The 27,952-nt window shown below is 37.0% G+C and overlaps 1 protein-coding gene across 2 annotated transcripts; it reads left to right on the plus strand.

The window, feature by feature from the left end:
* On the plus strand, nucleotides 1-27,952 carry LOC140527319 (pancreatic alpha-amylase). 2 transcript variants are annotated; one of them, XM_072644165.1, is made up of 11 exons: nucleotides 1-176; nucleotides 14,547-14,760; nucleotides 15,892-16,038; nucleotides 18,668-18,865; nucleotides 20,296-20,526; nucleotides 20,920-21,053; nucleotides 21,749-21,871; nucleotides 21,964-22,063; nucleotides 22,930-23,048; nucleotides 23,312-23,437; nucleotides 27,112-27,952. In XM_072644165.1, the coding sequence occupies exons 2-11, from the start codon at nucleotides 14,593-14,595 to the stop codon at nucleotides 27,299-27,301; spliced, it is 1,536 nt and encodes a 511-aa protein (XP_072500266.1). In that variant the 5' UTR covers nucleotides 1-176; nucleotides 14,547-14,592; the 3' UTR covers nucleotides 27,302-27,952. The 2 variants fall into 2 exon arrangements, with proteins under 2 accessions (XP_072500266.1, XP_072500265.1); XM_072644164.1 differs by lacking the exon at nucleotides 1-176 and adding an exon at nucleotides 371-512.

Genomic DNA, 27,952 nt, shown 5'->3' on the forward strand with positions numbered 1-27,952 from the left:
CTTTTGGATGGATGGAGAGAGCAGAGGGAAATGTTCATTCTCTTGATACTTGCTAGTCCCTATTAAAGAGCCAAGCAACACCCTGGGTGATCAGCAATTGAAGGCTGTTGTCTCATTAATTAGCATGGAAGGTTTCAGATGGGATGGCTCTCTTGCTTTGAAGAAGGTGAAGTAAGGTAAGTAGGTCAAATTGTCTGAATGTCCAGTGTTTACAGATTCTTTTCTCTTGTATAAGTTGCTTCTGTGTATATTTGATACAGTTCAGTGTTTTGAAATTGGTTTCAGGCTTGTTGACAGCTAAGATTTCGTGCTGAAGTCCAGGAGCACAAACAGAACTGCTTGTTCCTGTTCCTAAATGTGCCTGATCATGCCTGTCTTGCCTCTGACCTTGCTGTCAGAATTCTGTGCAGGGACTTTTGAATGGCATTGATGATTTATATAATTTTTTTTTTTTTTTGCAATAAGAAGGACCGCTATGCTCACATAGTGTATGGAGTGCTGGACTTGACCAGGCAAGTCATTTCAACTCTCTGAAGTTCTCTTTTCTTATCTATAAAATAGGGTTAATAAGACCTGCAGAACTACTCTTCCTTACAAGATTGTTTTAGGACTCAAATGAAATACTGGATGTGAAGCATATTGCAAACTATCTGGCTGTTTGAAAATTTTCTCCTTGACTTAGAAGCTTTGGAATTTGGGTTTTGTATTCCTGTGAATTTTCATTTTGGGATCTCTTTTAGGAAGTGATCAGTGAACTGACTTTCCATTTTACTGCCTGGTTCTAGAATATCAGGGCAGTTTTCCTTGATAATTTCTTGAAAGATAAGATCTAGGCTCTTTTCTTGATGATGGTTTTCAGGTAGTTCAATATTTTTTTTTCTTTAACAAATTTTTATGCCTCTTTTCCCATTTGATCAAGGCTGTTTTAGAAAGCATTCTTCTCCTCATTGACTTTGTGTACCTCTTTTACCATTTGCTTTGTCTGTAATTAAGGTGTTCTTTTCTTCAGTATTTTTTGTATCTCCTTTACCAATCTGTTTATTTGTTTTTCATGGTTTTGTTGCATCACTCTCAATTCCCTTCCCATTTTTTTCTCTATTTCTCTTACTTGATTTTCAAAATTCTTTTTGAGTTCTTCAATGGGCTGAGACCAATTCACATTTTTGGATTGGAGGCTTTGAATGTAGGAGCTTTGAGTTTATTTCTTCTGCGTGTGTGTTTTGACCTTTGTCACTATAATAACTTTCTATGGTCAGAACGTTTTTTTTTCTGTTGTTCACTCATTTTCCCAGTCTATTACTTGTCTTTAAACACTTTGTTAAAGTAGTGCTCTAGTTCCAGGGTAGAGGGAGCAGTATCCCCAAGCTTCAGGAGTTTTGTGCAGCTGTTTTCAGAGATACTTCCAGGGTTCTGTAAGTTTTCAGTTTTTCTAAGGTGGTATGACTTAAAGAGAGTTGTTTACTCCTCTCTTGCCCTGTTCGCTGTTCTGTGAGTGACCACAAGTACTCTTTTTTATCCTGGAATTGTGAGGAGTGTCCACAGTAAAGTGAAGTCACAAGCTCTGGTGTGCTAGGGCTCTTCCTCACACTGAGACTAACACCTAGGACTCTAATCTGGATCTCAGGGATGGGTAAAGCAACAGATTATTTTAATAGCAGCAAAGGGATCCCTATAATCTCCTTCTGACCAGTTGTTTGATCCCCTTATGTTCTGTGAGCTGAAAGCTCTGAAAACTGCCACAGCTACCACTGATTCAGTCACCCTAAGGTGTATCCCTGGTTTGCTGAGGCCAGGGCTGTTTTTTTTTTTTTTTTTTATTCTTTTAAAGAAATATTTATTTTTAGTTTTCAATGACACTTCCACAAGATTTTGAGTTCTAATTTTTTTCCCCATCTCTCCCCTCTGCCCACCCCAAGACAATGTGCATTCTGATTACCACTTCCCCCAATCTGTCTTCCCTTCTATCATACTCCTCCCTTCTCTTATCCCCTTCCCCTCTATTTTCCTCTAGGTTAAGATAGATTTCCGTACCTCAATGCCTGTATATCTTATTTCCCTGTTGCGTGTAAAAATAATCTTTAACATTCATTTTTAAAACTTTGAATTCTGACTACTCTCCTTTCCTCCCTCCCCACCCATCTCCACTGAGAAGGCAAGCAATTCAATATAGATTATACATTTGTAGTGATGCAAAGCACTTTCACAACAGTCATACTGTGAAAAACTAACTATACGTCCCTCCATCCTGTCCTACCCCCCATTTATTCTATTCTCTCTTTTGATCCTATCCCTCCTCAACAATGTTTACTTCTAATTAACTCCTTCTCTTATTTACCCTCCCTTCTATTATCCCCCCTGCTTGCTACTTGTCCCTTTCCCCCCTACTTTCCTGTATTGTAAGATAGATTTTCATACTAACTTGAGTGTGTATGATATTCCCTCCTTAAGCCAAATGGGATAAGAATAAAATTCACTCTTTCTCTCTGACCTCCCCCCTTCTCCCTTTCAATAGAAGTTTTTTCTTGCCTCTTTTATGTGAGATAATTTGCCCCATTCTGTTTCTCCCTTTCTCCTTCCAATATATCCCTCTCTCATCCCTTAATTTTGTGCTTTTTCATCCCTACCTATTCAACTCAACCTATGCCCTCTGTCTATATATATAAAATCCCTCCAACTACCCAAATACTGAGAAAAGTTTCAAGAGTTATAAATATGATCTTTCTATATAGGAATGTAAACAGTTTAGCATTAGTAAGTGCCTTATGATTTATCTTTCCTGTTTACCTAATCATGCTTCTCTTGATTCTTGTGTTGGAGAGTCAAATTTTCTATTCAGCTCTGGTCATTTCATCAAGAATGCTTGAAGGTGCTCTATTTCATTGAATAACCCATTTTTTCCCTGAAGTTTTATGCTATACTTTTGCTGGGTAGATTATTCTTGGTTTTAATCCTACCTCTTTTGACTTCTGGAATATTATATTCCAAGCCATTCAGTCCCTTAATGTAGAAGCTGCTAGGTCTTGTGCCATCCTGACTGTACTTCCACAATACTCAAATTGTTTATTTCTGGCTTCTTGCAATATTTTCTCCCTGATAATTTCTTGAAAGATGATGTCTAGGCTGTTTTGTTGATCATGGTTTTCATGTAGCCCAGTAATTTTTAAAATTGTCTCTCCTGGATCTGTTTTCCAGGTCAGTTGTTTTTCCAATGAAGTATTTCACAATTTGCTATTTTTTCATTTCTTTGGTGTTGTTTTATAATTTCTTAATTTTTCATAAAGTTGTTAGCTTCCATCCACTCCATTCCAATCATTAAGGTATTATTGTCTTAATGAGCTTTTGGATCTCCTTTTCCATCTGACAAATTTTGTTTTTTAGGGCATTCTTCCCCTCATTGGCTTTTTGGATCTCTTTTGTCATTTGGGTTCATCCATTTTTTAAAATCCTATTTTTGGGGTCTCTTTTGGCAAACAGTTGACTTGTTTTTAATGATTTTCTTGCATGGTTCTCATTCCTCTTCCCAATTTTTGCTGTACTTCTCTTACTTGATTTTTCAAAATCTTTTTGATGTCTTCTATATCCTAAGGTCAATAAATATTCTTCTTGGAGGCTTTGGAAATAGGAGCTTTGATTTTGTTGTCTTCTGTTTGGATGCTTTGGTCTTCCTTTACACCAAAATAAGATTGTACATTCTATAATCTGATTCGTTTTCTGGTTTTTGCTCATTTCCCCAGCCATTTACTTGACTTTTGAGTCTTTGTCAAGGTAGTTCTCTGCTTCCAGTGGGGCTGGGGGGTGTGCTGTCAGCTTCTGGATCCCCCCACAGTCTGTGGACTTAGAGCTCCAGAAACAGTTGGTGCCACTGCCACTCCCCGCGCCCCTGCTGCTGCCACTGCTGTGGTTGCTGTGGGCTCTTCCTTCCCTTCCCCCCCCAACCACTCTACTTGTTCACACAGGTCCCACAGGTTTTTCCCATTGACCTTCAAATTTGTCCTCAGCATTTTAGGGTCATGAAGGTTGGAACCACCACAGGTGCCCAAGATTCAGTCTCTTCAATGCCTGCTCGGGTGCTGTCTGGCCTGGCCCACACTGGACTATGCTCTGCTCCCAGTGTGATGTGCTGGACACTTCCTGTGACTTTCCAGGCTGTCTTTCACTGGAGATTTGTTCCACTTCATCATTCTGTGGGTTCTGCAACTCCAGAATTTTTTTTATAGGTATTTGACCGAGTTTGCTGGGAGAGCACTAGTAGTCCACGCTGTTACACTGCCATCTTGGCTCTGCCACTCCCACCCCAGGGTCAGGGCTATGCTGATATGACCTGTGCTGGACTGTGTTCCACTCTTACCCAGATGTGATAAGTCTTCCTGTTGACCTTCTACGTTGTGTTTGGCATCTGTGGGCTGAGAGGTCTAGAAACTTCTACTGTTGCCATTGAGTGGTAGGGGAAGCATCTTGTTTTATCTTGGTGACTTTTTCTTTGGTTTTATAAGACAGGATCACTTTTCTCTTATTAGAAGAAAACTAGAAATGGATATTCTATGGAAGTTGGGGAAAAATTCTGAATTAGTGCTATTTATTATGTTAAACAGGCTTATTAATCTGGGGTCCGTGCATTCTTTAAAAAAATTCTGATAACTATTTCAGTATCACAATTTTCTTTGTAACCTTATGAATTTTGTGTGTGAATAAATATTATTCTGAGAAGGAATTAATAGGCTTCACCAGACTGCCAAAGAGGCACAGATACACACACACACACACAGTATTAAAAACCATTAAGATCAACCCTTAATTCACACTAGAGTCCTCCTTTAATATTGTTTAATTATAACAGTAAGTAGCATTTTTATAACACAAAAGACAACTTGTAATGTAGGTGTTATTATTCTTATTTTACTGAGGAGGAAATAGAGGCACAGAGAGATCTTTCCAGGATCACAGAGATAGTAAATGCCTGAGGAAAAAAAAATGAATTTAAATATTTCTATTTCCAAGTTCAATGCTCTGTCCATTGAGTGGCCTAGCTTGACTTAGATATGAGACTTTTTTCCTATTTCAGAAACTTAATACCTTTCAAATTGCTCTAATTAAGCCCTGGGTGACCAGAATTTTACTTTCTAGTGAACCTATATTAGATTATTCAGTATATTTTCATTCTTCCATCTACCCCTTCCCCCTGCCTTCTCCCAAGCTGAGCTCCACAAAACACACAGGGCTTTTTAGTTTATTAGCAAATGTCATATGGAGAAGAAACTATTCCAACTACTGCAAATCACAAACAAAATAGGAAAGGTACTTCAGAAGTATAATCTAAGGATTTTGAGAAACTTGTTTAGTTTAGGACAACTGCTTTCTGGTAGGTTCTTGTATAAGAATCAGATGGTTTAGAACAATAGGCATTCTGAACACAGACTCCTTTTTATTTAATCAGTTTTTCAGGGCCTTATAAGAGCTCACAAGTGTGTATGTGTGTACATGTATGTACGTATGCATGCATGCATTCATGCACATGTATATATGAGAATCGTCAGAGCTTTAGCAGCCACTCACAGAATAGATCCTAATACTAATATGTAAGGAAACTTTGACCTGCTCCATTTTTTCTGACATGGGACCTGTTTGCCCCTTCTTAGAAAGCCTGGAGATCCTATGGTCGTGGGTGCTCACCATATTAATTATCAGACACTGGATTGGTTTTAGTCTTATGGCAGCTCAGAACCTCCAAACTCAAGCAATACCCCATCCTCAGATGGGGTGTAGTAGGGGTTACAGGTATATGCCAACAAACCTGACTATGTTGTGCATATTTAGTAATAAATAATTAGATGTGAAATATCTTAGCATCTATCTGCCCCTGAGCTTGCAGGACTAGAGATAAGAAAAGTTGAGTTTGACTATTTATTTAGACACTTGCTGTGTAATCCTGGACAAGTCATGTAACTCCTAGCATCTTCATTTTTCTAAACTGTAAAATGAGGATAATAAGAGCACAAAGTTGTGAGGATCAAATGAGGTAATACACAAAGTGTTTTGCAAGTCTTAAGGGACTAAATAAATGCTAGCTATCATCATCATCATTGTTGTTTCATTAAAATGCGATTTCAAATTCTTTAAGGGTGCTGACCTTTGTTGGTATCTTCCCGCTCCTCCCCTACCCAACCTTAGATGGAATCCTTTGTTCCTATACTCAATTTTCCCTTTATCCCTTTAACAGAGTTCCCCTTTCCTTTTTACTGAGAGCAAGCTATGGTTGAAATTATGCTGGATTTGAGGTCAGAGGAACTAGGTGTGAACCCTGGCTCTGACACTTTTTGACTCTATTGTCTTGAGCAAATCACTCAACCTCTGGCATCTCAGTTTCCTTATCTGAAGCTATCAGATCTTCCAGCTGTACCATCTTTGTCTTCCTTACCTAAGGAGATGTAGTGACAATGTGATATTCACAGCACCTATAGTGACTATGAATATGTCAACACAGTTCTGAATCACTAACTGTAACAGACTCTCCACATGAAAGACAAAACCAAAACATTTATTCAGACACCAGAAAGCCAAATCCATCATAGCAACAAAGAAGTCTATACACATTATCAGGCCTTCCCACAAGCAAGCACTCACAGTCAGCTGCCTGCTTCCTCTGTCCTTCCCAGCTCTGACTAGTCTGACCAACTTCCTCTCAGCTTGGCTCCAGCTCCTGCCCTTCCTGTTCCACCTTTTCAGCAAACTCCTCCCACTACAGGCTTCATGTCACCCAAACTCATGTGATTTAGGGTTCCATGTGACTTAAGTGGGTCATATAGGTATATTCTGGTGCAGGCTCTACCCTTTACTGCTAGCATGACCTGGGGCAGTCATTTAACCTCTATGAGCCTTGATTTTTTCATCTGGAAACTGAAGGGGTTTGGACTTAAATGATTTTGAATGTCCCTTCTTTTCTATTCTAGTAAGAGACAGTGGCTTAATTGTTTCGAAAAGCTCATTGTGGTTTATCAGAAACTGTGAGGTATAAAAAATATTAGAGAGGAAGGGTCTAGAGTCAGGGATGGGGAACCTGTTGCCTTAAGGCCGCATTTGGCTTTCTAGGTCCTTAATTGCAGTCTTGTGATTGAATCCAAATTTTACAGAGCAAAAGGCTGTACTTAAGGATCTAGAAGGCCACATGTGGCTTTAAGGCTGCAGGTAACCCAGCCCTGGTCTAGAGCAAGGTTTGCCCACCAGCCCACTTCTTCTTCCCTTTCCTCTCAAACAGAGAGAAATCTCTCAAAGAAATTTCTGGACATCTACAAATACTTCTGAGATGTGCAAAGTTTGGTGAAGTTATGGGGTATGTGGGGGGAAGTAGAAGTGCAGGTTCAGTATATACTATTGTCAAACAGACAGAACTGGGCTCTAGCTTGTGAAAAGGTCAGAGCTGAACTGAGGAGGTTAGACAGCAGCATGGAGAATCAGGCAAAAGTTTAATTTCAAAGTGAGGGAAATAATTTGCAAGCAAGGAGGCAGATTACACACGTGTACTGAGTCTAGTAGGGGGGGAACCCACTTTAGTGTGGCTGAACTTTGATTAATACATTTGTGGCTAGACAAAGAGTCAAACAGTGTAGTGAAGCAACAGTAATAAGTCAAAACAACAATAGTGAGGCAAGGTTGTCTAGTGACAAAAAGTCTATTCATAGCAGGGCTTCATATCTGGGCCTATTGGTGTTTTCCCAAGCTCAGGGGCCATCAGTTGCAGAAAGTGCATGCAAAAGATTGTTGTTATAGTAAGCTCCAGGCACAGTTTGCTTGAAGGACCTTAGCTCTGGAAAACAGGGTTTCTCCCAATATCTTGACATTTCCCCTTTTTGACAGTTGGGAGGGAATCTGAAAGAACCCCCTGCCCTTCTGGTCAATAAAGGAGAGGCAGGTACAAGCCAAGATGCCACAAGAGGCCACTTGGGCCAAGACAGATTGCCCAAGAGGTTAGTTCTTTGAGGGGACTTATCTGTCAAGTGCATCCCAGGTATCATGGCTAGCCATGTTTTGCTTGAAAGAAGAAAAGAGAGAGGGGCCAAGAATGTGGAGAAAGAAAATGCCAACACACTCTTGAATCAGAGGTTTGGTGGTTGGGTACATAAGACAAGGAAAGAGGAAAAAAAACTAGGACAGTATACTTAGCCCGTATTCAGAATCTTGGGATAGCTGTCTCACCTGGATGGTGGCTGCTTCTGGGTTCATGCTGGATGAACCTTGAGGGTTCTGTTGGGAGTCAGGAGCAGGACCTTACTTCAGATGATTGAGGAGTACACACCCACAAGTTTGACACCTGTGGGATTAGTCAAAAGGATTTATACTACCTCAGAGATGTTCCAGTAACAATCTGTTATTTAATAGATTTAGTGTTATATTTGCAAAAACTTCTTGATTTTAAAAATTTGCTAAAAAAGGAAAAAGAAGAACATAGTTATAACAATGTCATATGTAATAACAGAGGGGCAAATTCCCTTAGCTCTGCTTGATTCCAGGCATAAGTTATATTTGGCAAACCATCATGTAGTCACAAGATTTAAAAGCAAGACTCAGGATTAGCCAGGTGGGAATTTTCCTTTTCAAAAAGGAAATAGAACTATGGGATAACAGAGTCAGGAAGATCCTACCTAGGCTGTGTCCAAGGTCATTCCCCCCAATTTTCCCAGGCACAGACATCCACCTTTAGGAGTTCCCAGACTACAGCACATTCCTTTTTCTACTATTGGCTTCATGACAATTCAGACACCTTTTCCTATAATCAAAACTCAAATCATGTAAATTACAATTCCAGTAATTTTTAACTTAAATAGCAAAATTTCACTAACCACAACTTAGTATTTGAATATCTTCGTATCTGATGTTTTCCTGACAGTTAACATTTCATTTGTCCTTTACTTATAAATTAAAACTATCCATATTCTGTGGCAACAGACATAGAGCAAATACCTGATAGCTGAGTCATCATTAATATGTTGAAGTTACATCATTAAACCTTCATATACCCTTTCATAATAGTCAAGATTTTCCATTAACAGTTTTCTATAATATTGTTAACTACTTTATAAGAAAATATATTTTATTAAATATTTGTTCAAATGTTCAAAAATCTATTTTTAGCACATCCTTTTAATAGCCCAATTCATGTATTACTGCATCCAGATTAAAAAATTGCTTCATCTAACAGCATTTCTGTTAAAATAGTCCATCAAAATCCACAATATAAAGAATTTAGGAATATAATAATAACACAAAGGATATCATTTATTTAAGACATGAAACAAAACTTCAGATGACATCAATTGAATTTCCAAACTATTCCATATAAAAAGCATTAATCTTATTACCTTTGGTATCTTAAAACCACTTTAGAGTAATCAGATTTAGAATGATTGCATTCAATTAAAGAAATAAAAATATTATGATGTTTAGCATATGACAGTCATTATATTAATCACTTCACAATCATTACATTATTTTGATCTTTACAATAGCTCTGAGAAGTGGGTACCGTTATTGTTTTTCTCTTTATAGATCAGGAAACTGGAGCAAACAGAGATGAAATAACTTGCATAAGATTACACAGCTAACAAAATTTCTGCATCCAGAGTATAATTCAAGTTTACCTACATTTTTTCCAGAATTTTTAAAAAAACATTTATATTTAGAAATCTGATCTGATATGAGAAGGATTAAGAAGGAGAGAAAGAAGGTCTCTGAACTGGTGGGTCACAGGGAATCTCTGGTTTATACAGTCATTTAAGGAAGAATTAACAAGAGTTTGCTATAAAGTACAAACTGCTAACCTTTTTTTTTCCTTGCTTCACTCTGGAATTACTTCCAAAATAGCATCCTTCCTTCATTGCTCTAGAAAATGAAGCTCTTAATCTTGCCATTTACTTTTAAAACTTTTATAAAATCTAATCCTTATTTTTCTTAAAATAAGCTATACCGATTGGTACCACAAAACTTATTAAGCTACTTAAGAAGAGAGTGAGTTCCTGGAATTACCCTGAAGTCCCAGGAATTCTCCTCTACAATCTTAATAATGATATATCTTCAAACCTCCAAAATATGCTAAAATGTTTTTAGCAGTTCTATAAACTTTGGTTATCTGACTTTTTTTCTTATTACCTAATTTCCTGAGGAAAGCCTAAAGTGGAAGTCAGTCCTGTTTACTAGGAAAGTTACTTCAGCTAAGAAAGTTCACTCATCTTTTGTAGTATTCTGAAGTCTCGGGCTAGAGTCCTTAGAAGTCTTCCTGATTTCATTTTAAATCTTTCAAGGTAATAGAATCAACAGACACTTTACTTGACACAGACGTTTTACGTTTTACAAAGACATAAACACAGACAAAACAACAAAGCAGATAGAAACAGAAAAAAAAAACATATAGTCACAATATATACAAAGGCACACAGTCACAGAGGCATACAGTTTAAACTTTACAGAGGTGTGCAGTTAGAGGGGCATACAGAAAGACAAGAGTCATGAAGTTACAATATTACAGAGGCATGCAATTAAAAAAAACCAAAACAACAGAGGCACATCGAGAGACCAATTAACACAGGAGTGCAGTTTATGAAAGGATGTCCTTACCTGGGTGATCTGAGATGAACTAGATCACCAGAGGGTCCTTGAAGTTTTCCTCACAAAGAATGGTGAATTCAACCAAGATGGCAGCTCTGGATTGGAGCAGAGAGAAGGGAAGAGGACTCACCAGATGAGGAAGGGGTCAGACTTTAGAAATATCAATCTCCAGTGGTGCCTAGTCCATTCCTGCTGGTACCAGAGAGTCCAGTGGCCCAGATCCATGCCCAATTCCACTTCTGATGCCAAGTAATATCAACTGGACTGAACTGGACTCTAGCCTGTGGATGTCTGGAACCCAACAGAGCAGGCCTGAGACAAGAGAGTCAAGAATGAAATAGAAGTTTAATTTAAAAGTGAGGGAAACATCTTGCAAGTAAGGAGGCATATTAGACACATATGCAGGGGACCCTCCCATAGTTGAAGGACCTGCTTTAGTGTGGCTCAAACTTGATTGAAATAATTGTGGCTAGACAAAGAGTCAAACATTGTAGTGTGGCAACAGCAACTACTGTGAGGCACCACAGCAACAAGATATAACAGCAACATTGAGGGAATGTTGTCTAGTGACAATAAGTCTGTTCATAGTAGGGCTTCATGTCTGGGCCTGTTGGTATTTGCCCAAGCTCAGGGAACATCAGTTGCAGAAGGTGATTGCAAAAGATTGTTGTCATACCAAGCTCAGGGCACAGCTTGCTTGCTGGACCTTAATTCTTTGGAAAACAGGGTATCTCCTAATATTTTGACACTATTTAAAAAAAATGTGTAGAAACTGGGAGTTCAAGTAGTGATACTAATAGAGATGAATAGAGCCTGGACTTGGATCTCTAAGACCTGAGTTCAAATTCTGCTTCTTATACTAGCTATGTGACCCTGAGTAAGTCACTTAACCACTGGCAGTCTCAGTTTCCTCATCTGTAAATGGGGATGATAATGGTACCTATCTCACAAGAGTAGTAGGAGGATCAAGTGAGATAATAATTGCAAATTGTATTGCACTATACAAATGCTAACAATTTATTATTCAGTAGTGAAAATGAGAAAAGAGAAAGGGAACAAGAAAAAAATTTATGGCTGGAATGTTAAAATGGTAAAATAAAACACTAAGTAAAACAATTACAATGAGCTCTCTAGGACAACCCAATCATATTACTGAAATGCATTTTCTCAAGGTCCTTGTATGCATCACTTGCTGATCCAGCAGCTAGGTGGTGCAGTGGATAGAGCACCAGTGCAGGAGTCAGGAGAATCTGAGTTCAAATCTCACCTCAGACACTTGACACTCACTAGCTGTGTGACCTTGGGCAAATCACTTAACCCCGATTGCCTCATCCTGGATCATCTCCAGTCATCCTGATGAATATCTGGTCACTCGATTCAGATGGCTCTGGAGGAGAAGTGAGGCTGGTGACCTGCACAGCCCTCCCTCACTTAAAAGAAGTCAAATGCAAGTCATGTCATCATTTCTCTGATGGCATGGTCTTCTTTGGCAATGAAGGATGAACACACAAGCTGATTCAACAACGATGGATTGGTTTTAGCCTTATGGTAGCTTAGAACCCCCAAACTCAAGCAATCCCCAATCTTCTGACTCCCATTGGTAGGGGATACAGGTACATGCCACCAAACCTGACTATGTTGTGCATATATGCATGGGTTTGAAATGCCTTAGTATCTATCTGCCCCCAGAGCTTGCAAGCCTTACACTCAACAACAGCTGAGTTTGAAGTCTTACCCAGAGACTTCCTATGTGACTCTGGGCAAGTCTAGTTCCCTGAAGTTGCTCTTTTAAGTCTTGCATCTGAAGCTCAAGCCAGTCACTATCAAACCCAGATAACTTAGGGGGGGGGCACATGTGGAAGGTGGGAAAAATCTTGGATTTGGAGTCAGAAAACTTTGATTTGAATTCTGGTTTTGCTGCTTAATAGGGGTATGACTTATGCAAATAACTTAACTATTCTGGCCCTCATTTTCCTCACCTATTCGATAGGAGCATTGCTCTACAGGATCACCAAGGATAGCTTGTCATTATAAAGTCATTTCCTTTAAAAGAGAAGATTGTCATCATCCTTCTATAGTTATTACTTTTTAAAATGCCAGTAGGCTTACCAACTACTTTCTTCCTAATAATCATGGGAAGTATATGGAATATTATCCTTGATTTACAGATGAGAAAACAGAATCAGAGAGATGGTAACTCTACTAGAATCAGATAGTTCTTAAGTCATGAAACCAGAGCTTTGACCTTTCTAATGTGTATGTCTAGCAATAGGAATCTCTAAGAGAAAAGGTATGAAAGTCCTAACCACCTTTTTTTTTTTTTTTTTTTTAAAGGCATTTTTTTTTGGTACTGTGTAAGGGGAAGCAAAGTAGGATCTTTTGCTGTTTTTATTTTAGTATAATCAAGTGCCTCTAATTGAATCTTGCCTTTCTCAATCAAGAGTCTTTATAGGGAGTAAAGTACAGGAACAAGAGTTTCTTTAACTAGAAAGAGCTTATGTATTTGTATTGTTAATTATTTTAATGTGATTAAAGATTTTCTCCACCCATTAATGATTCTGTCCTTTGAGGGGAGTTTGATTAGGGAAGATTTGTGGGAAGGCTGAAGCATTTTGTCAATGAGGCACTGATTTTCAAGGGTTGTGATGCCTTCTGCCTCTAAAAAAGGTGTGAATACCCTGAGTTGAGATTTTGCTTTGGGGTTTACTGACTGGAAGTGTTTGTTTGGCCAGAGGAGGATTCTGGGAAGCTGCTAAGGAGCCCTCCAGCTTTGAAAACCCAGATGTTTATGCTTCCCTCTCTGGTAACTATGGTCAGACTGTTGGGGTTCAACTGTCTGTTGAATTCAGGCAGAGGAAGCTATGTCTGTTGATCTTTGATTTCTCTGTATTTTCTTTGAGGTCCAGAATGCTGACACCCCTGAACTAGGTGAATGATATATGTGCTTGGTTAAAGGAGTGATACATGTGCTTGATTAAAGTGATTGTTAACCCTTTAAAAGTTGTCTTTCTTTTATGAATGCAGATCTAAGAATCTTTGATGGCAAGCCTCCCTGTCTATGTTGGGGTACTTACTGATACAGATGGTTGGTTCAATTCAAAGTTCCATCAAACAGTGTGCTAATGTTCCTCTCTTTAGGCAGCCCTTTCATCATTGGCTTTCTCTATCATTTGTCATCTTGGCCCATTTGTTGGATGTGATGTGAAACCTTATAATCATTTTTATTCATATTTCTCTTATTAGTGATTTGGAAAAATATCTCATGGAGATGATAGTAGTTTGCAATTTGTCTTTTGAGAATTGTTTGTTCATATCTACTCAATCATTCTTCACTTCAATGACTAAATTTTCAGACAATTTTTCATAAATCTTAAAACAAAAATATCTTTAAAGGTACAGATTGAACTGGATGGTCAGATGGCTTCTAAAGTTTGTTCTAAGAAATTTAAGGGAAACTATTTAGATATCTGTGTTAGTAATTTGAAATAAGAATATGATCTTTTCATGAAATTTATGTACATTCAGTTTTGTAATAATCTCAGAGATCTGGATGAAGAACTATGTAAGAGTGAAGTAATTTTTGTAAAAAATACAGGATTGAATTATTTTCTCAACAGAGGGATCATAATGTCAGCATTTATATTGACTTTTATTTTTCTTCTGTGATTAAAGGTTCTTACAAATGACATCTGATGCTAATTAAATAGCAGCTGGATCAATATTGTCAGCATAAATATAAATACCCAGGTGTTTGATATGTTTAAAATTCTCCACATAAGAAAAATACTAAGTCCTTAAAGGTTATCTGTGGTTAAAGTCCTGGGAAATTTTACAGACTATTTTCACCTGTTGAATTTTACACTACTTGCAGTCTTTTTGGTAATACAAATAAGTCTGTTGTCCAAGTAGGCATCCATTCAAATTACTATTGGCTAATTTTGTTCTTATAGGAGTATAAATAGTTGCTGAAAAGAGGGCTGATGACTTCAAAGAAAAATGAGGCTCTTGATGTTGCTTTCAGTCCTTGGGGCCTGCTGGGCACAGTATGATCCCCACACCAAACATGGTCGAACATCTATTGTCCACTTATTTGAATGGCGCTGGGATGACATTGCTCTCGAATGTGAGCGTTATCTAGCTCCCAATGGCTATGGTGGTGTTCAGGTATGTGTACTTCAAAATTTATTTGATATTACTCTTCTAGGTACAATAAATAATTTTAATTTATGTCTATAACTACAAAGAAAAGAAGGTAAATTGAAGGGACTAGACTAGATTATCTCAAGGGACTCCTCTAGTTGTAAAAAGTAGGCACTGCAGTGTAGAGAGTCTGGGACCTAGAATCAGGAAGGCCTGAGTTCAAATCCAGCCTCAGACACTAGGTGTCTGACTATGGGCAAATTCTTTAACCTCTGTTTGCCTCACTTTCCTCATCTGTAGAATGGGGATAATAATAGCAGCTTTTGTAGTCACCTGTCCCCCAGGGTAGCTGTAAGAATAAAATGAGTTAATATTTGTAAAGTGATATGCAAACTTTCAAGTGCCATATATATGAGAGCTAATATTATCAATTGCTAGCTCAACAAGCAGTATAGCACAGAGACAAAATCACTCGTTGTTAATGCTGTTCAGTTGTGTCCAACATCTCATGACCCCATTTGGGTTTTTTGTTGTGGTTGGCTTTTTTTTTTGCAAAGATATTGGAGTGGTTTGCCATTTCCTTCTCCAGCTCATTTTACAGATGAGGATTTTACAGGATTTACAGTTTTTGCAGATGAGGAACTGAGGTAAACAAGGCTATATGATTTGCCCCAAGGAATACTAGCTAGTAAGCATCTGAGGCCAGATTTGAATGCAGGGAGATGAGTCTTCCTGACTTTCCATCCAATGCTCTATCCACAATGCCACATAGCTGCCCTAAAAGATTGGACCTGAGGTTAAGGGATCTGAGTTCAAATCCTGATTCTGCTACTTAATACCTTTGTAACTTTGGCCAAGTCACCTTAAAACTTTATGTCTCAGGTTCCTCATCTGTAGGTGGTTGGACAAGATAACTTTTCTGTTCCCTCCTAACTCTAAATCTGATTCTACAAGTCAATGTATGTTAAATGACCTTTCAGAACAGTTATGATATTATGCAAATAAGGGTTTCTATCAAAGTAACTCATTGATTCTTTGTTTAAATCTTTAATATTATATCAAAACATATTGTGTTAATGGATTTTGAAATTTTTCTAAATATAGCACAAAATATGGTCTATGTGTTACTAACACCCTCCCCTTCCCAAAATATAGGTCTCTCCACCAAATGAGAATGCAGTGATCAATAATCCTTCAAGACCTTGGTGGGAAAGATACCAGCCAATTAGCTATAAGATATGCTCACGGTCTGGAAGTGAGGATGATTTCAGAAACATGGTGAAAAGATGCAACAATGTTGGAGTAAGTGAATGACAAGTTATTTAAGTAAAAGGTTCTTCTTTTGGTGTCCATAAATCGCCAAGAAATCTGTGGATAAACTCCAGAGAGTCTGTGAACTTGGATGTCCTAAAATGACATCTTTGTTTTCACTAAACTCTAAGTGCAATTTAGAATTTCCTTTGGCTGTTGAAAAATATTGTTCAGAGAAGGGATTCATTTTTTTTCCATCCTGTCTAAGGAATCATTGACACAACAAAGATTAACAACCCTTGTCCACGGTTTAGGAGATTTCAGTGTTAACTTTCTCTGTCTCATACAAATTGCGATTACAGTGATGGTACTTTCATTGATGTCCCTGTGATCTCCTGCTATTGGAATTTTCTTCTACTAGAACAGATTTAACCCCCATCTATGTTTCCCTGTCTTATACAACTCTTATCTCCATCCTGTAACTCTTCCACCCCCTTAAAACAGACACACACACACATGTGTGTGTACCCTGTAGTTCAAAGTTAGTAGATTTCTAAAAGTCATCTTTTTTAAATCATCTTTTTGAATTCATTTACATACCAGAGAGAATGCAAGCCAAAGAAATCTAATAGTAGTAGAGTTGACTGTGATTTTTCTGAGGGAAAAGCTAGGTAAAGTAGGAAAAAATGCATAATTTCAAAGACCACCCCTGTTCCCAACTAAAATAGGTATTGCTCATCAGTCTTTGAAGTTTAATTAACCATTCTTATAATGTAAGCAATACATTTATGAATGCATTATACTGTTGTGTGCAAATGATGTATTATTCACCAGAATTCATAATCTAACCTCTGCTGATCAACTTCTGTTTAATGTACAAATGGGATGGCAATGAGGTCATGCCATAATAAGTCTTTGCACTTTGAAACCTTTTCCTCCCTTAACCAACTTGTTAACAGGTAGCTTAATGAACTGTAATAATGTTTTAAAGATGCTCATTAGAGTGGGGCTCTCAAATGGGCAGCAAACACACTACAGCACACATCTCTACAGCATACATAATCAATTTAATCTCTTCAGTCAAACTGATTTAAGGAAGTAAATGCCTTATTTCCAATGACCAGTGAGTTCACTCTAAACAGATGGATCAATCGTACGTAGGTATAAACATTCTTATGGAAGAGAAACAAAATATATTTAATCTGTTCTCTTATGAAATAGTTTTGGGGAAGAGGTAGTACATTTCTGAAAAGAATATTAGTTCCTTGAAGTTAAAATTGTTTGCCTTGTCCTTGCAATTCCAGTGCCTTGCCTTAAAGTGTGTCCTGCAGGGGTATTTGTTATAAGTGAAAGGAAGAAGAACATATTAAGTTAGGTTCACTGCCTGATTCAATGTTCAAGGCTCTAGCTTTTAAAAGAAATGAGGGGTCTTGTGAGTAGTTTATTAATATCTGTCTTCTCCTTGAAGTTGGTAGCTCAGAGAGATGGACCTGGAGTCAGAAAGACCTGAATTAAAATCCGGCCTCAGACAATTGCTAACTGTGTGACCCTGAGCAAATCACTTATCCACTATCTGCCTCAGTTTCTTCATCTGTAAAATAGGACTAATAATAGCAACTACCTCCCAGGCTTGCTGTGAGGATCTAATGAGATAATAATTATACAATACTTAGTGCAGTGCCTGGAACATAATAAGTGCTGCATAACTGTTAGCTTTTTATAATTATTATTATTGTCCTATCAGTTTTATTTAGCTTTTTATCTCCTGTTCACTCTATTCTTCTGGTGTTCAAATGTGGGTCTTTTATGAGAGGCAATATGGGATGACAGGAAAATGCTGGACTTGCAAACGGAAGATTTGTTTTTGAGCACTGCCTGCTTTCTTCTAACCAGATGACCCTGGGCAGATCACTTATTCTTCCTAAGGTTTAGTTTCCTTGTGTACAAAATAAGACTAAAACTGTTTGCCCTGCCTGCTTCATAGGGGTTTGAAATGATCAAATGAGACAATACATGTGAATGGACTTGTAAACTGTAATGCCTAACACAAACGTAATTTGTTATTCTTATGGGTGAGTAAGAATGTGTGGAGATAGTGGCATTGCCGTCCCCTCTCCCCCACAGTGAGTCCTCCCTTCCCATTTTAGAATAAAATAAAAAATGGCAAAGAAAAACCACTTGGCACAATGTCACTACCTGATACAAAACCAACTGGCCCTGCGTAATAGCACATGCAACATCCTATACCTGTAGTACGCCACCCAAGCTAATGTTGGACATTACAGTGAATCAGCATCTAGCTTTGCTTCAGTTCTTCTTTTTGCTTGTATCATTATAATCATTATATATATCCTCCTCTTTTTTTCTGTTTATTTCACTCTCGAGTAATCCCCTTATTTACAAGCAACTAGTAATCACTGATTTTTAGGCCCAGTTTGATTTATTTAAGGTCCAGAGACCAAAGAAAAAGTTTCATGGCTTAATTATAAAACACCAGGAAGACAGATTTATGAGCTAATTGAAAGAAATATTGTCTAGTTGCATTAATATTCACCATAATTCATTAAATGATGAGGAGAAGTAGCACCCTGAGGTGAGATGGCAGGATGTGCCCTCAGAAGCTCTCTTCCTTTGGGGATGCTCCATCTGCTAATCTCAAGCACAAACCTGACTTTTACAGGTGAACATTTATGTGGATGCTGTAGTGAATCACATGTGTGGGAGTGGTGTGAGTGCTGGAACAAGTAGCACCTGTGGAAGTTACTTCAATCCTGGATCAAGAGACTTTCCTGCTGTTCCATACTCTGGCTGGGATTTTAATGACGGTAAATGTCAGACCAGCAGTGGGGAAATTGAAAACTACAATGATGCTAATCAGGTAAATTCTTAGTGGTTATGAACTAACCATATATGGTTTATCTGAACCCTTTTTCTTCCCATCTTGGCTTCCCTATCTGACTTGCAAAATTCCTTGCTCCTACCCTCTGCTGCCTTGATGGTTTGTGTACATGTACATATCCTCCTCTCCTTGACTATTGCAACAATCTCTGGTCACCTCCTTTCTGTATCTCCACCATCTAATCCATATTCCATGGAGCTCCCAAAGGGACATTTCTAAATTGCAGATCTGACCATGTCACTCATTTGCTTAAGAAGCCTTAGTGGCTCCATGTTGCCTCTGGGATTCAATACAAATCTTTCTTTTGGCATGTAAAACTCTTTCCTATTTGGCTCCAGCCTATCATTCCAAACTGTTACATATTCCTTGTCCTCCCCCACTCTATGTTCCAGTCATACTGACCCGCTTGCTATACCTTGTACATGACACTTTCTGTCTAAACACTTGCCTTTCTCTGCTCCCCCTCTTAATTCCCAATCTTGGGTTTCTAGTTGCCTTCCAGATTTAGCTCAAATATTTCTTTTACATAAAATCTGTCCTGGTCCCTCTAGTTTTTAGTGCTTTCACATCTAATCCCCTCCCCCAATGATATATGCACATATTTTATTACCCCAATAACATGTAAGTTCCTTTAGGACTATTTTGCCTTTGTATCTTCAGCTCGTGGCACAATGCCTCACACATAGAAAATTTTTAATAAATACTAGTTGGGGACAGCTAGTGGTGCACTGTATAGAGCACTAGCCTTGGCGTCAGGAGGACCTGAGTTCAAATCCAGATTCAGACACTTACTACCTGTGTGGCCTTGGACAAGTCGCTTAACTCTAAATGCGAGAGAGAGAGAGAGAGAGAGAGAGAGAGAGAGAGAGAGAGAGAGAGAGAGAGAGAGAAATGCTCATTGAATTGAACTTTATCAGTATAAAAACTTTCTAGAAGAATTGGAGCCCTCTATCTTTCAGAGGAATTCCTTTAAGGACACAAAAGTTATATGAATTGCTCAGGAACAGGATTTGAAAGGAGCTCTTCCTCCACAATACCAGAACTCTATCCACAATACCAACTGCCTCTAGACACACATGAAATTAGAAAATCATAAGATCTAGAGTGGGAAGGAACCACTTCAAACATGTAACCCCATCATATTATTTTACAAATAAGGAAACTGATGCCCAGGGAGGATAAGGAACTTTCCCAACATCATAAAAGCAGGACTTGAACTCAGGGTCCTCTCATTCTGGGGTCTGGGCTCTCTTCATTATATCATTCTAAAGACAGGCTAATTTTAAGATTACCCTAGGCAAAAATGCTTAAGTGCATTGTGTCTCAAGCGTTTAAAATGAGCATTTCAAGACTGGGAGCCAGAAGATGCTGCTGCCCATGGATCACATATATCATGATTGCTTTTACAGGTTAGAGACTGCCGTTTGTCTGGGCTTCTTGATCTTGCCCTGGAGAAAGATTATGTGCGTTCCACGATTGCTGCCTATTTGAACCACCTGATTTCCATTGGTGTGGCAGGGTTCAGAATTGATGCTTCCAAACATATGTGGCCTGGAGACATGAAGGCATTTCTGGATAAACTGAACAACTTAAACACAGAGTGGTTCCCTCAAGGAGCTAGACCCTTCATTTATCAGGAGGTACTAAGATAAAATGTGTGTAAATGCTGGGGACAGAGGTAGAATGACAGGGTATGAATGCAATGATTTTATTTATTGTGAAAAAATATAATTTTGATTAAATATATGCTTTCTATAGGCTGGTCCAATTTTGAGTTAATTCCGGTTATGTAGTCATAGATTGGGTCAGCATTTTTACCAGGTAAAAATAAAAATTGCCTAGATAATGTGATGCTTTTTGAGAGTATCCCTTCAGAATGGGAAAAAACAATTGATCTCTTAAAATGAGAAAATTGATTTGAATATTTTCATAGCATATAGAGCTATAATTGTTGGTATACAATGCCAATACAATGACTAAAGTATTTTGAGAATTTCTATGCAACATCATTTTCTTTCTCTGATTTCTGATAGGTAATCGATCTAGGTGGTGAGTCAATTAAAAGCAGTGAATACTTTGGAAATGGTCTGGTTACAGAATTCAAATTTGGTGCCAAACTAGGCACCGTTATTCGCAAGTGGAATGGAGAAAAGATGGCTTATTTAAAGTAAGTGATAAAGGGTGTTCACCTTTGGATTACTGTTCTATGAGTGGTGACAATTAACTGGGAGAGTTCCACAATGCGATCAGTTAAGCATTTTTATAACACATTGATGTCAATTTGAAAATATGCACTTTCAGAACCCTAAGTATCACTACGTTTTAATTCAATCATGATAGGATGAAACTATATTTGGCTAATGCTTATTTTTGTAATGTGCTAAAACCATATAAATATGAGCATTTAAAAATCATTGGAGTAGAAAAATAACATGTTGGAGTCTCCCTATGACAACTCTCTCTTTAATATAGATTCTGTGATACTTTTTACTTATACAGAGTCTCACACAGAGTATTTAGATATTACATAAGTACCTAACATATTTATAAGGCCCAATAAAGTTCCAGCTCTGTAATGTTAAAGCCAAAAGAAACCTTAGGGAGTCAAACTCCTTATACTGCTATGGAAATCAAGATACAGAATGGTGAGGTGACTCATTTGAGGTTAAATTCTTAATTAGAGATTAATTCAGAATTGGATCCCAGTTCTTCTGACTCCCAGTCCAATTCTCTTTCCAGTATATTATGGGCATTCTGGATAAATGTTCCTTTTTATTTATGTTACAGAATATCCTATATGGAGAGAAGACCAGGAAGAACTTGTGAACCATAAGTAAAACACTCCTTTATTTCTTTGTACAGGAACTGGGGAGAAGGTTGGTCCTTGATCCGTTCAGACAGAGCACTTGCTTTTGTGGATAATCATGACAACCAGAGAGGCCATGGAGCTGGAGGAGCTTCTATTCTCACCTTCTGGGATGCCAGGTAGATGGTAGCATCCTCTACCTTTTTTATTCTTACTAATGGCCTCCATAATTTTATTCTTTTCTTTGATGACCATGCTTTATGACTTCCAGATTGTACAAAGTGGCAGTTGGATTTATGCTTGCTCATCCTTATGGATTTACACGAGTGATGTCAAGCTACAGGTGGCCAAGAAACTTTCAGAATGGAAAGGTATTTTAAATTTCAACATTTAGCAAGTATGTACTGCATGAAGAATCCTGTGGGGAGGCATTGGGGAAAGATATAATTAATCAACAATTAACTGATCTATAAGCACTGATTGCTTACTATATGCCAATTGTGATATGTTTCAGGGACATGAAGCAATACCAAAAACTAATAAGGCATAGAACTTCCCCTTAGCAAGCTCACAATCTTTGGGAAGACACAGTGAATAAACTATACAATGAAATTATACTGAACAAGTATAAGAGAAAGAGAGCCCCATCAAGTTCTTTGTGAGGTCTGAGGCAGAAGAAAATTTGTAATTTACTGGAAGAACCAGGGAAGGCTTCATGACAGAGATGATATTTAAACGGAACTTCAAAGTTGGATGGAGATAGGATTGTCAGTACAGTGACAACCATTTGATCCTCTGCCTAAGAGAACATTGAAAATATTCAGGGGGTGGCCATTAGTGCAGTTTGGCTAAAGTCTAGATTATGTAGTAGAGATTAGTAGGAGATAAGACTGGAAAAACATATGGTCTCAGAGTGTAAGGGTTCTGAATAACAGACTGAGAAGTTTAATTTTGTTCAGTAAGCAATGGGGAGTTATATTTATAATATAATAATACAAAGAGTTTTGAGCAGAAGATGACACAGTCTGTGAATAGGATCATATATTTAGAGGCAGACAAGATTTTATAGGGTATCTGATTTTCAGCTGAGGATATTGTGGTCCAGAATGATTTGTCCAGGTTCACATCAGTAGTATATAGTAGAAGCAGGACTCAAATCCAGCAGTAGGAGAAGGGAGGAGGAAGAACCAAATAAATGAAATCACTGATACTCCTGTCTCTGTTTTGACAAATTAAGGATGTTAATGATTGGGTTGGACCACCTAATGACAATGGAGTGATTAAACGAGTAACTATCAATGCAGACAGTACTTGTGGCAATGACTGGGTTTGTGAGCACCGCTGGCGTCAAATAAGGTAGGAGAGTTTAGTAGTAACTGTATGACAACATTCTCTTAACAGCTTATACACAGGTATCCCAAAAATTTTAGTGCAGTATTAAACTTTAATATCTTAAAAGTGCTCTAAGACTTTTGGTCTGAATGCAGCTGTATATACATAGACATACATACACACACATACACACACACATCCTCATCCTCACAAAGAGGGGAGAAGGGGAGGGAGGAGAATACTCAGTTTAAATACATTTACCAATATTTTGTATATTTTGTTCACAGGAATATGGCGATTTTCCGTAATGTAGTTAATGGCCAGAGTTTAGCAAATTGGTGGGATAATGGAAGCAACCAGGTGGCTTTTGGCAGAGGAAATAAAGGATTCATCGTATTTAACAATGATGACTGGTAAGTAGCAATGATTTTTTTTGAAAGTTTCCTTTAAATATATGCTCAACTGACCAATTTTTCCCCTTGATTCTTTTATTGATATTCCCAAAGGATAGTTTAGGTGTTAGAATGGATGATGTCAATTAAAAAGAGGGAGAGGAAACAAAGGAAAGAAGATGGAAAGGGAGAGAGAAAAACTTCTCTGAAATCAAGACTTCATTAAGTACCTTGTCAGATTACTTGAAGGAATTCCTTCCTTTTGCCTCTCTATATACTTCACATTGTTTTTTTTTTTTTTTTAAAAAACAACAGAGTATTAATAAGGATGACATTATGATCCATCTTCTATTCCCTCCACAAAAAACCTCCTATTTTTTTTAGCAGGTTTTGGGCTCTATATTTATTCTTAAAATTTCCAAACTTTCTAATTACTTTTTTAAAAATATGTCTTATTGATACTTTTTGTTTTTATATCATAATCATTTCTTAATATTCTCATCCTGTAAAGCAATCTCTTGTATCAACAACAACCACTATCACAACCACAATATACAGTTAAGAAAAACAAACTGTGTCCCATGACCCAATACAACAAATGTGTTGGACAATAGATGCAGTATCACATACAGTGGTGCCTCACCTCTTTACATAGAGGTAGGAAAGACATTTTATTTCCCAGACCCAGATCGCTCATTAAAATTATTCTTTGTGTTTTCACTTTAGAGTTCATTTATATGATTATAATAATTATGTTTATGATTCCGTTTTCCTTACTCTGTATCTCTTCATGCAAGTTTCCCACAGTGTTTGAAATTCATTATACATATCATTTCTTATGGTCCTTCAGTACTCTATTTTACCCATATGCCATGATTTGTTCAGCTACTCCCCAATGGACATGAATTTACTTTATTTTCAATTTTCTGCCACCACAAAAAGTGCTTCCATGAATATTTTGACATATTTGAAATCTTTCTTTTTGTTCTTTTCACCTCCTTGGGGTACATACTCATGAGTGGATTCTCAGGAATAAACAGTTTAATCACTTTTTTTTACACAATTCAAAATTTTTTACAGGATGGTTTGAAAAATTGCCAGCTCCACTAATGGTATTAGCATACTTGTCTCCAGTAATGAATTTTTCTGGATTTTGTTATGCTTGAGCCAGTTTTCTGGGTTTCAAATGAAATCTTAAAATTGTTTTATTTTGCATTTTCATCTTATTAGTAATTTGGAGGAACCTTTGCTTAGTTTGTAGTATTTCCTTTGAGAACTATTTTTTAAAAAATATCTCTTGCCTACTATCCTTTGTGGAATGGCTCCTGGTTTAAATTCCTTAACCATATAGGATAACATATTTCTCTTTGGGATAATTGGTACAAAGATTTTTCTCCAATTCTTGGTTTCTCTTTTTATTTTATTTTCATTTGTTTTATTTGTGCAGAAGCACACCAATTTCATCTAATTTAATTTTTGTGTGTGTGTGTTCTCTCCTCTCTCTTGTTTGGTTGATAATTTTCTCCCTAAAGTCTAAGCTAATTTTGGGCCAAAATGTGTTTCAATTTTCCCAGCAATTCTCATTTAACTTTCCTAAAATAGTTTGTCTGAGTGGTGGAACCGTGTGTTAGAGAGTTAGATTGCTCTTCATTCCCATTCACTTACTTTATTCCACTCTCTACTTTTCTATTTTTTATTCAGTACCAAATAGTTATGAAGAATATTACTTTATAATATAGTTTGAAATTTGGAAGTACCATTTCTGCCTTTTTTTATTTTTTCTTTTAAACTACAGATGTAAGCAAAATATTTATATGCATGACTTTGGAAGAATTTAGTTAATAAGTGATACTTAGGTTGGGCATAATGGTGATGGTGGTTAGCACTTACAATGGAAGAAGAGGAATTTAGCATAAGAAACTCATGATATCAGGTATAAAAAGTGTTCATGATCTACACCTATATACTATATACATATATACTTGCATATATATATATACATAAATACAATATATATAGATATAAATCTTGAAATCTACATTGAAGCAGCTACTGAATTTTGAGCCAGGGGATTTAGTTTTGAAATCTTGGCTTTGTTACTTTGTGAACTTAGTCAAGTTATTTAATGGTTAGGACTTATGTAGCACATTATGATTTATTTACAAAACACTTTACAAATATATTGATTCATTGATTCACACAACAACATTGTAAGGTTGTTGCTATTATTATTCCAGGTTTGCAGATGAGGAAACTGAGGCACAAAACATTTAAGTGACTCGCCTAGGGACACGCAGTAGTCAGTCTCTGAGGCAGAATTTGAAAGTAGATCTTCCTGCCCCCAAGTCACACTCTCTATCCACTGTACCATGTACCTTAACATCTCAGGCTCAGTTTCTTGATTAATTAAATGAATGGGTTTAACTAAATGACTTTAAAAGACTCTTCTAGTTCTGATTTATTTTCCTCAATGAAAAATTGTTTCTAATGCTGACAAGGGACCCCAAATCCTTGTGTATGTTCTAGTTGTGCACTTTAAGAGGGCAACAGATTTGTTGAACAGGTAGCAAATGCTAAGGAAGCAGGGATGCATCATCATCATCATCATCATCATGCTAATAGTAACTTTGATATCTGACATATCAGTGCAATAAGGTTTGTGAAGGCTTTACATGCATTACCTTATTAGATTAGAGGAAGAGGGAGGAAATCAAAAGAAATGAAAATAGGAATAGTACATATAGAGGGAGGATTGAAAAATTGGAAATGGTTAGTGCAGAAGTTGTGATAACATCAGGTAGGATTGGAAAGTTCTGTCTTTTCATTCTGCTTTAAGCTTTGGGAAATATAGACTGAGTAAAAAGATCTTCCAACTTCTCACACCTCTTGTTAAGAGTAAGTAGAGTGGCAACAGTAATTTACAAAGAGTATGTAAAGCTTTTGTGGTCTTCTGGTCAGGGGATTATGCCTGAGTATTCTAGATCCTTAAACAATTCTGTATCAATGAACCTGCCATACTTGGAACTGAGTTTTCCACCTCCAACATTTAGTCTTCCAGTCTACTTACTGAAATAATAGAAGATGAAAGTCAATCAAGTGTTGATTATTATTAAAAATTATCATTATGATTATCATTAAAAATTGCAACTGTTTGTCTTTCTAATTCATATCTACCATGCACAGTGACATCAAAGTACTTTAACACTGAATGACTTTACAACTCAATCACCGAAGCAGCAGATGATTTTTTCCCCTTATCTTTCAATCAGAAACATTTTTTGCTTCCTCAAGGAAAAGGTTAAAAATGAACAAATTTAAATTATTGAAAATAATTGATCTTTCCTGAATGGAAGCAAGTAGTGTTTCCATTAGATAGATCTGAAATGTTTCCATTTATCAAAATAAAGATCATAGTGAAAATCTATTGTAGATACAAATTTTCTGAAGTCTCCATTCCTGTAATTCAAATCTTCACCTTCAACCACTCACCACTGGTTAAGAAATTCTGCCATGTCTGGTAGTGAATAATGTTTCTTTAGCTTGTGTGAAGACTGCCCATATTCATTAGAAATATTTCTCATTCTGTAGTCCCTTCATTTATAGGACTTTTATAGAACAGACATACTCATAATTTAAGCATCTAGGGTGGTCAAGCTGGTACATACCATTTCATTGGTTTGCCTTTTGTTTTACAGGGCATTGTCAACAAATCTGCAAACTGGTCTTCCTGCTGGAACCTATTGTGATGTAATTTCTGGAGATAAAAGTGATAACCATTGTACAGGAATTCAAGTCCATGTTGGCAGTGATGGTCTTGCTTACTTTAGTATTAGCAACTCTGCTGAAGACCCATTCATTGCCATCCACGTGAATGCTAAATTATAAATGCTAAATTATAAAAATTTCTGGATAAACAACATTTCCAGAAATATTAAGCAAAATCAAATCCCATGATGATCAATTTTCTTTATTTAGATACACAGTTGAACTAAAAGTTGTGAAATTCTTTGCTACATAATTTTTTTTTAAAATACTGTCAAAATAAACCTAACATCTTGACATTTAAAGAATATTTTATGTAATAATTAGAATGTAATGATTATATCCTCTATTAGATCCAGTTAAAAGTGAGATGGAGAAAACAGTAAAAATGTTTCTGTATTTATTATTAATACTCTATTATTCTTCTGTTTTTATTCCTCATTAATAGAAAATATAGGACTTTATTTTCTTTGTTGTATTTCATTGACCACTTTAATGGGGGCAAAATACATTGGGATTGTTTCCATTTTAATCTTCAAAGGAATATTACTAAAATTTTCAGGCAGAATGGTTCTGTTTTTAATGAAATGGTATTTAAGCTAATGAATGTCATCTTAAAAGGAATTGTAAAAGTTATCTAATCTAAATCCTTATGCAACATTCGAATTTTCCCCAAATGATTTTTTAGCTTCTGTTTATTTCTTTCAGAGATGTATTAGATCTCACTTCCAGATTTAGGTCACATGTAAATTTAATAAATATGCCTTCCATGTC

This window comes from Notamacropus eugenii, chromosome 2 (genome assembly GCF_028372415.1).
Source record: "Notamacropus eugenii isolate mMacEug1 chromosome 2, mMacEug1.pri_v2, whole genome shotgun sequence".
NCBI classification, from domain to species: Eukaryota; Metazoa; Chordata; class Mammalia; order Diprotodontia; family Macropodidae; genus Notamacropus; species Notamacropus eugenii.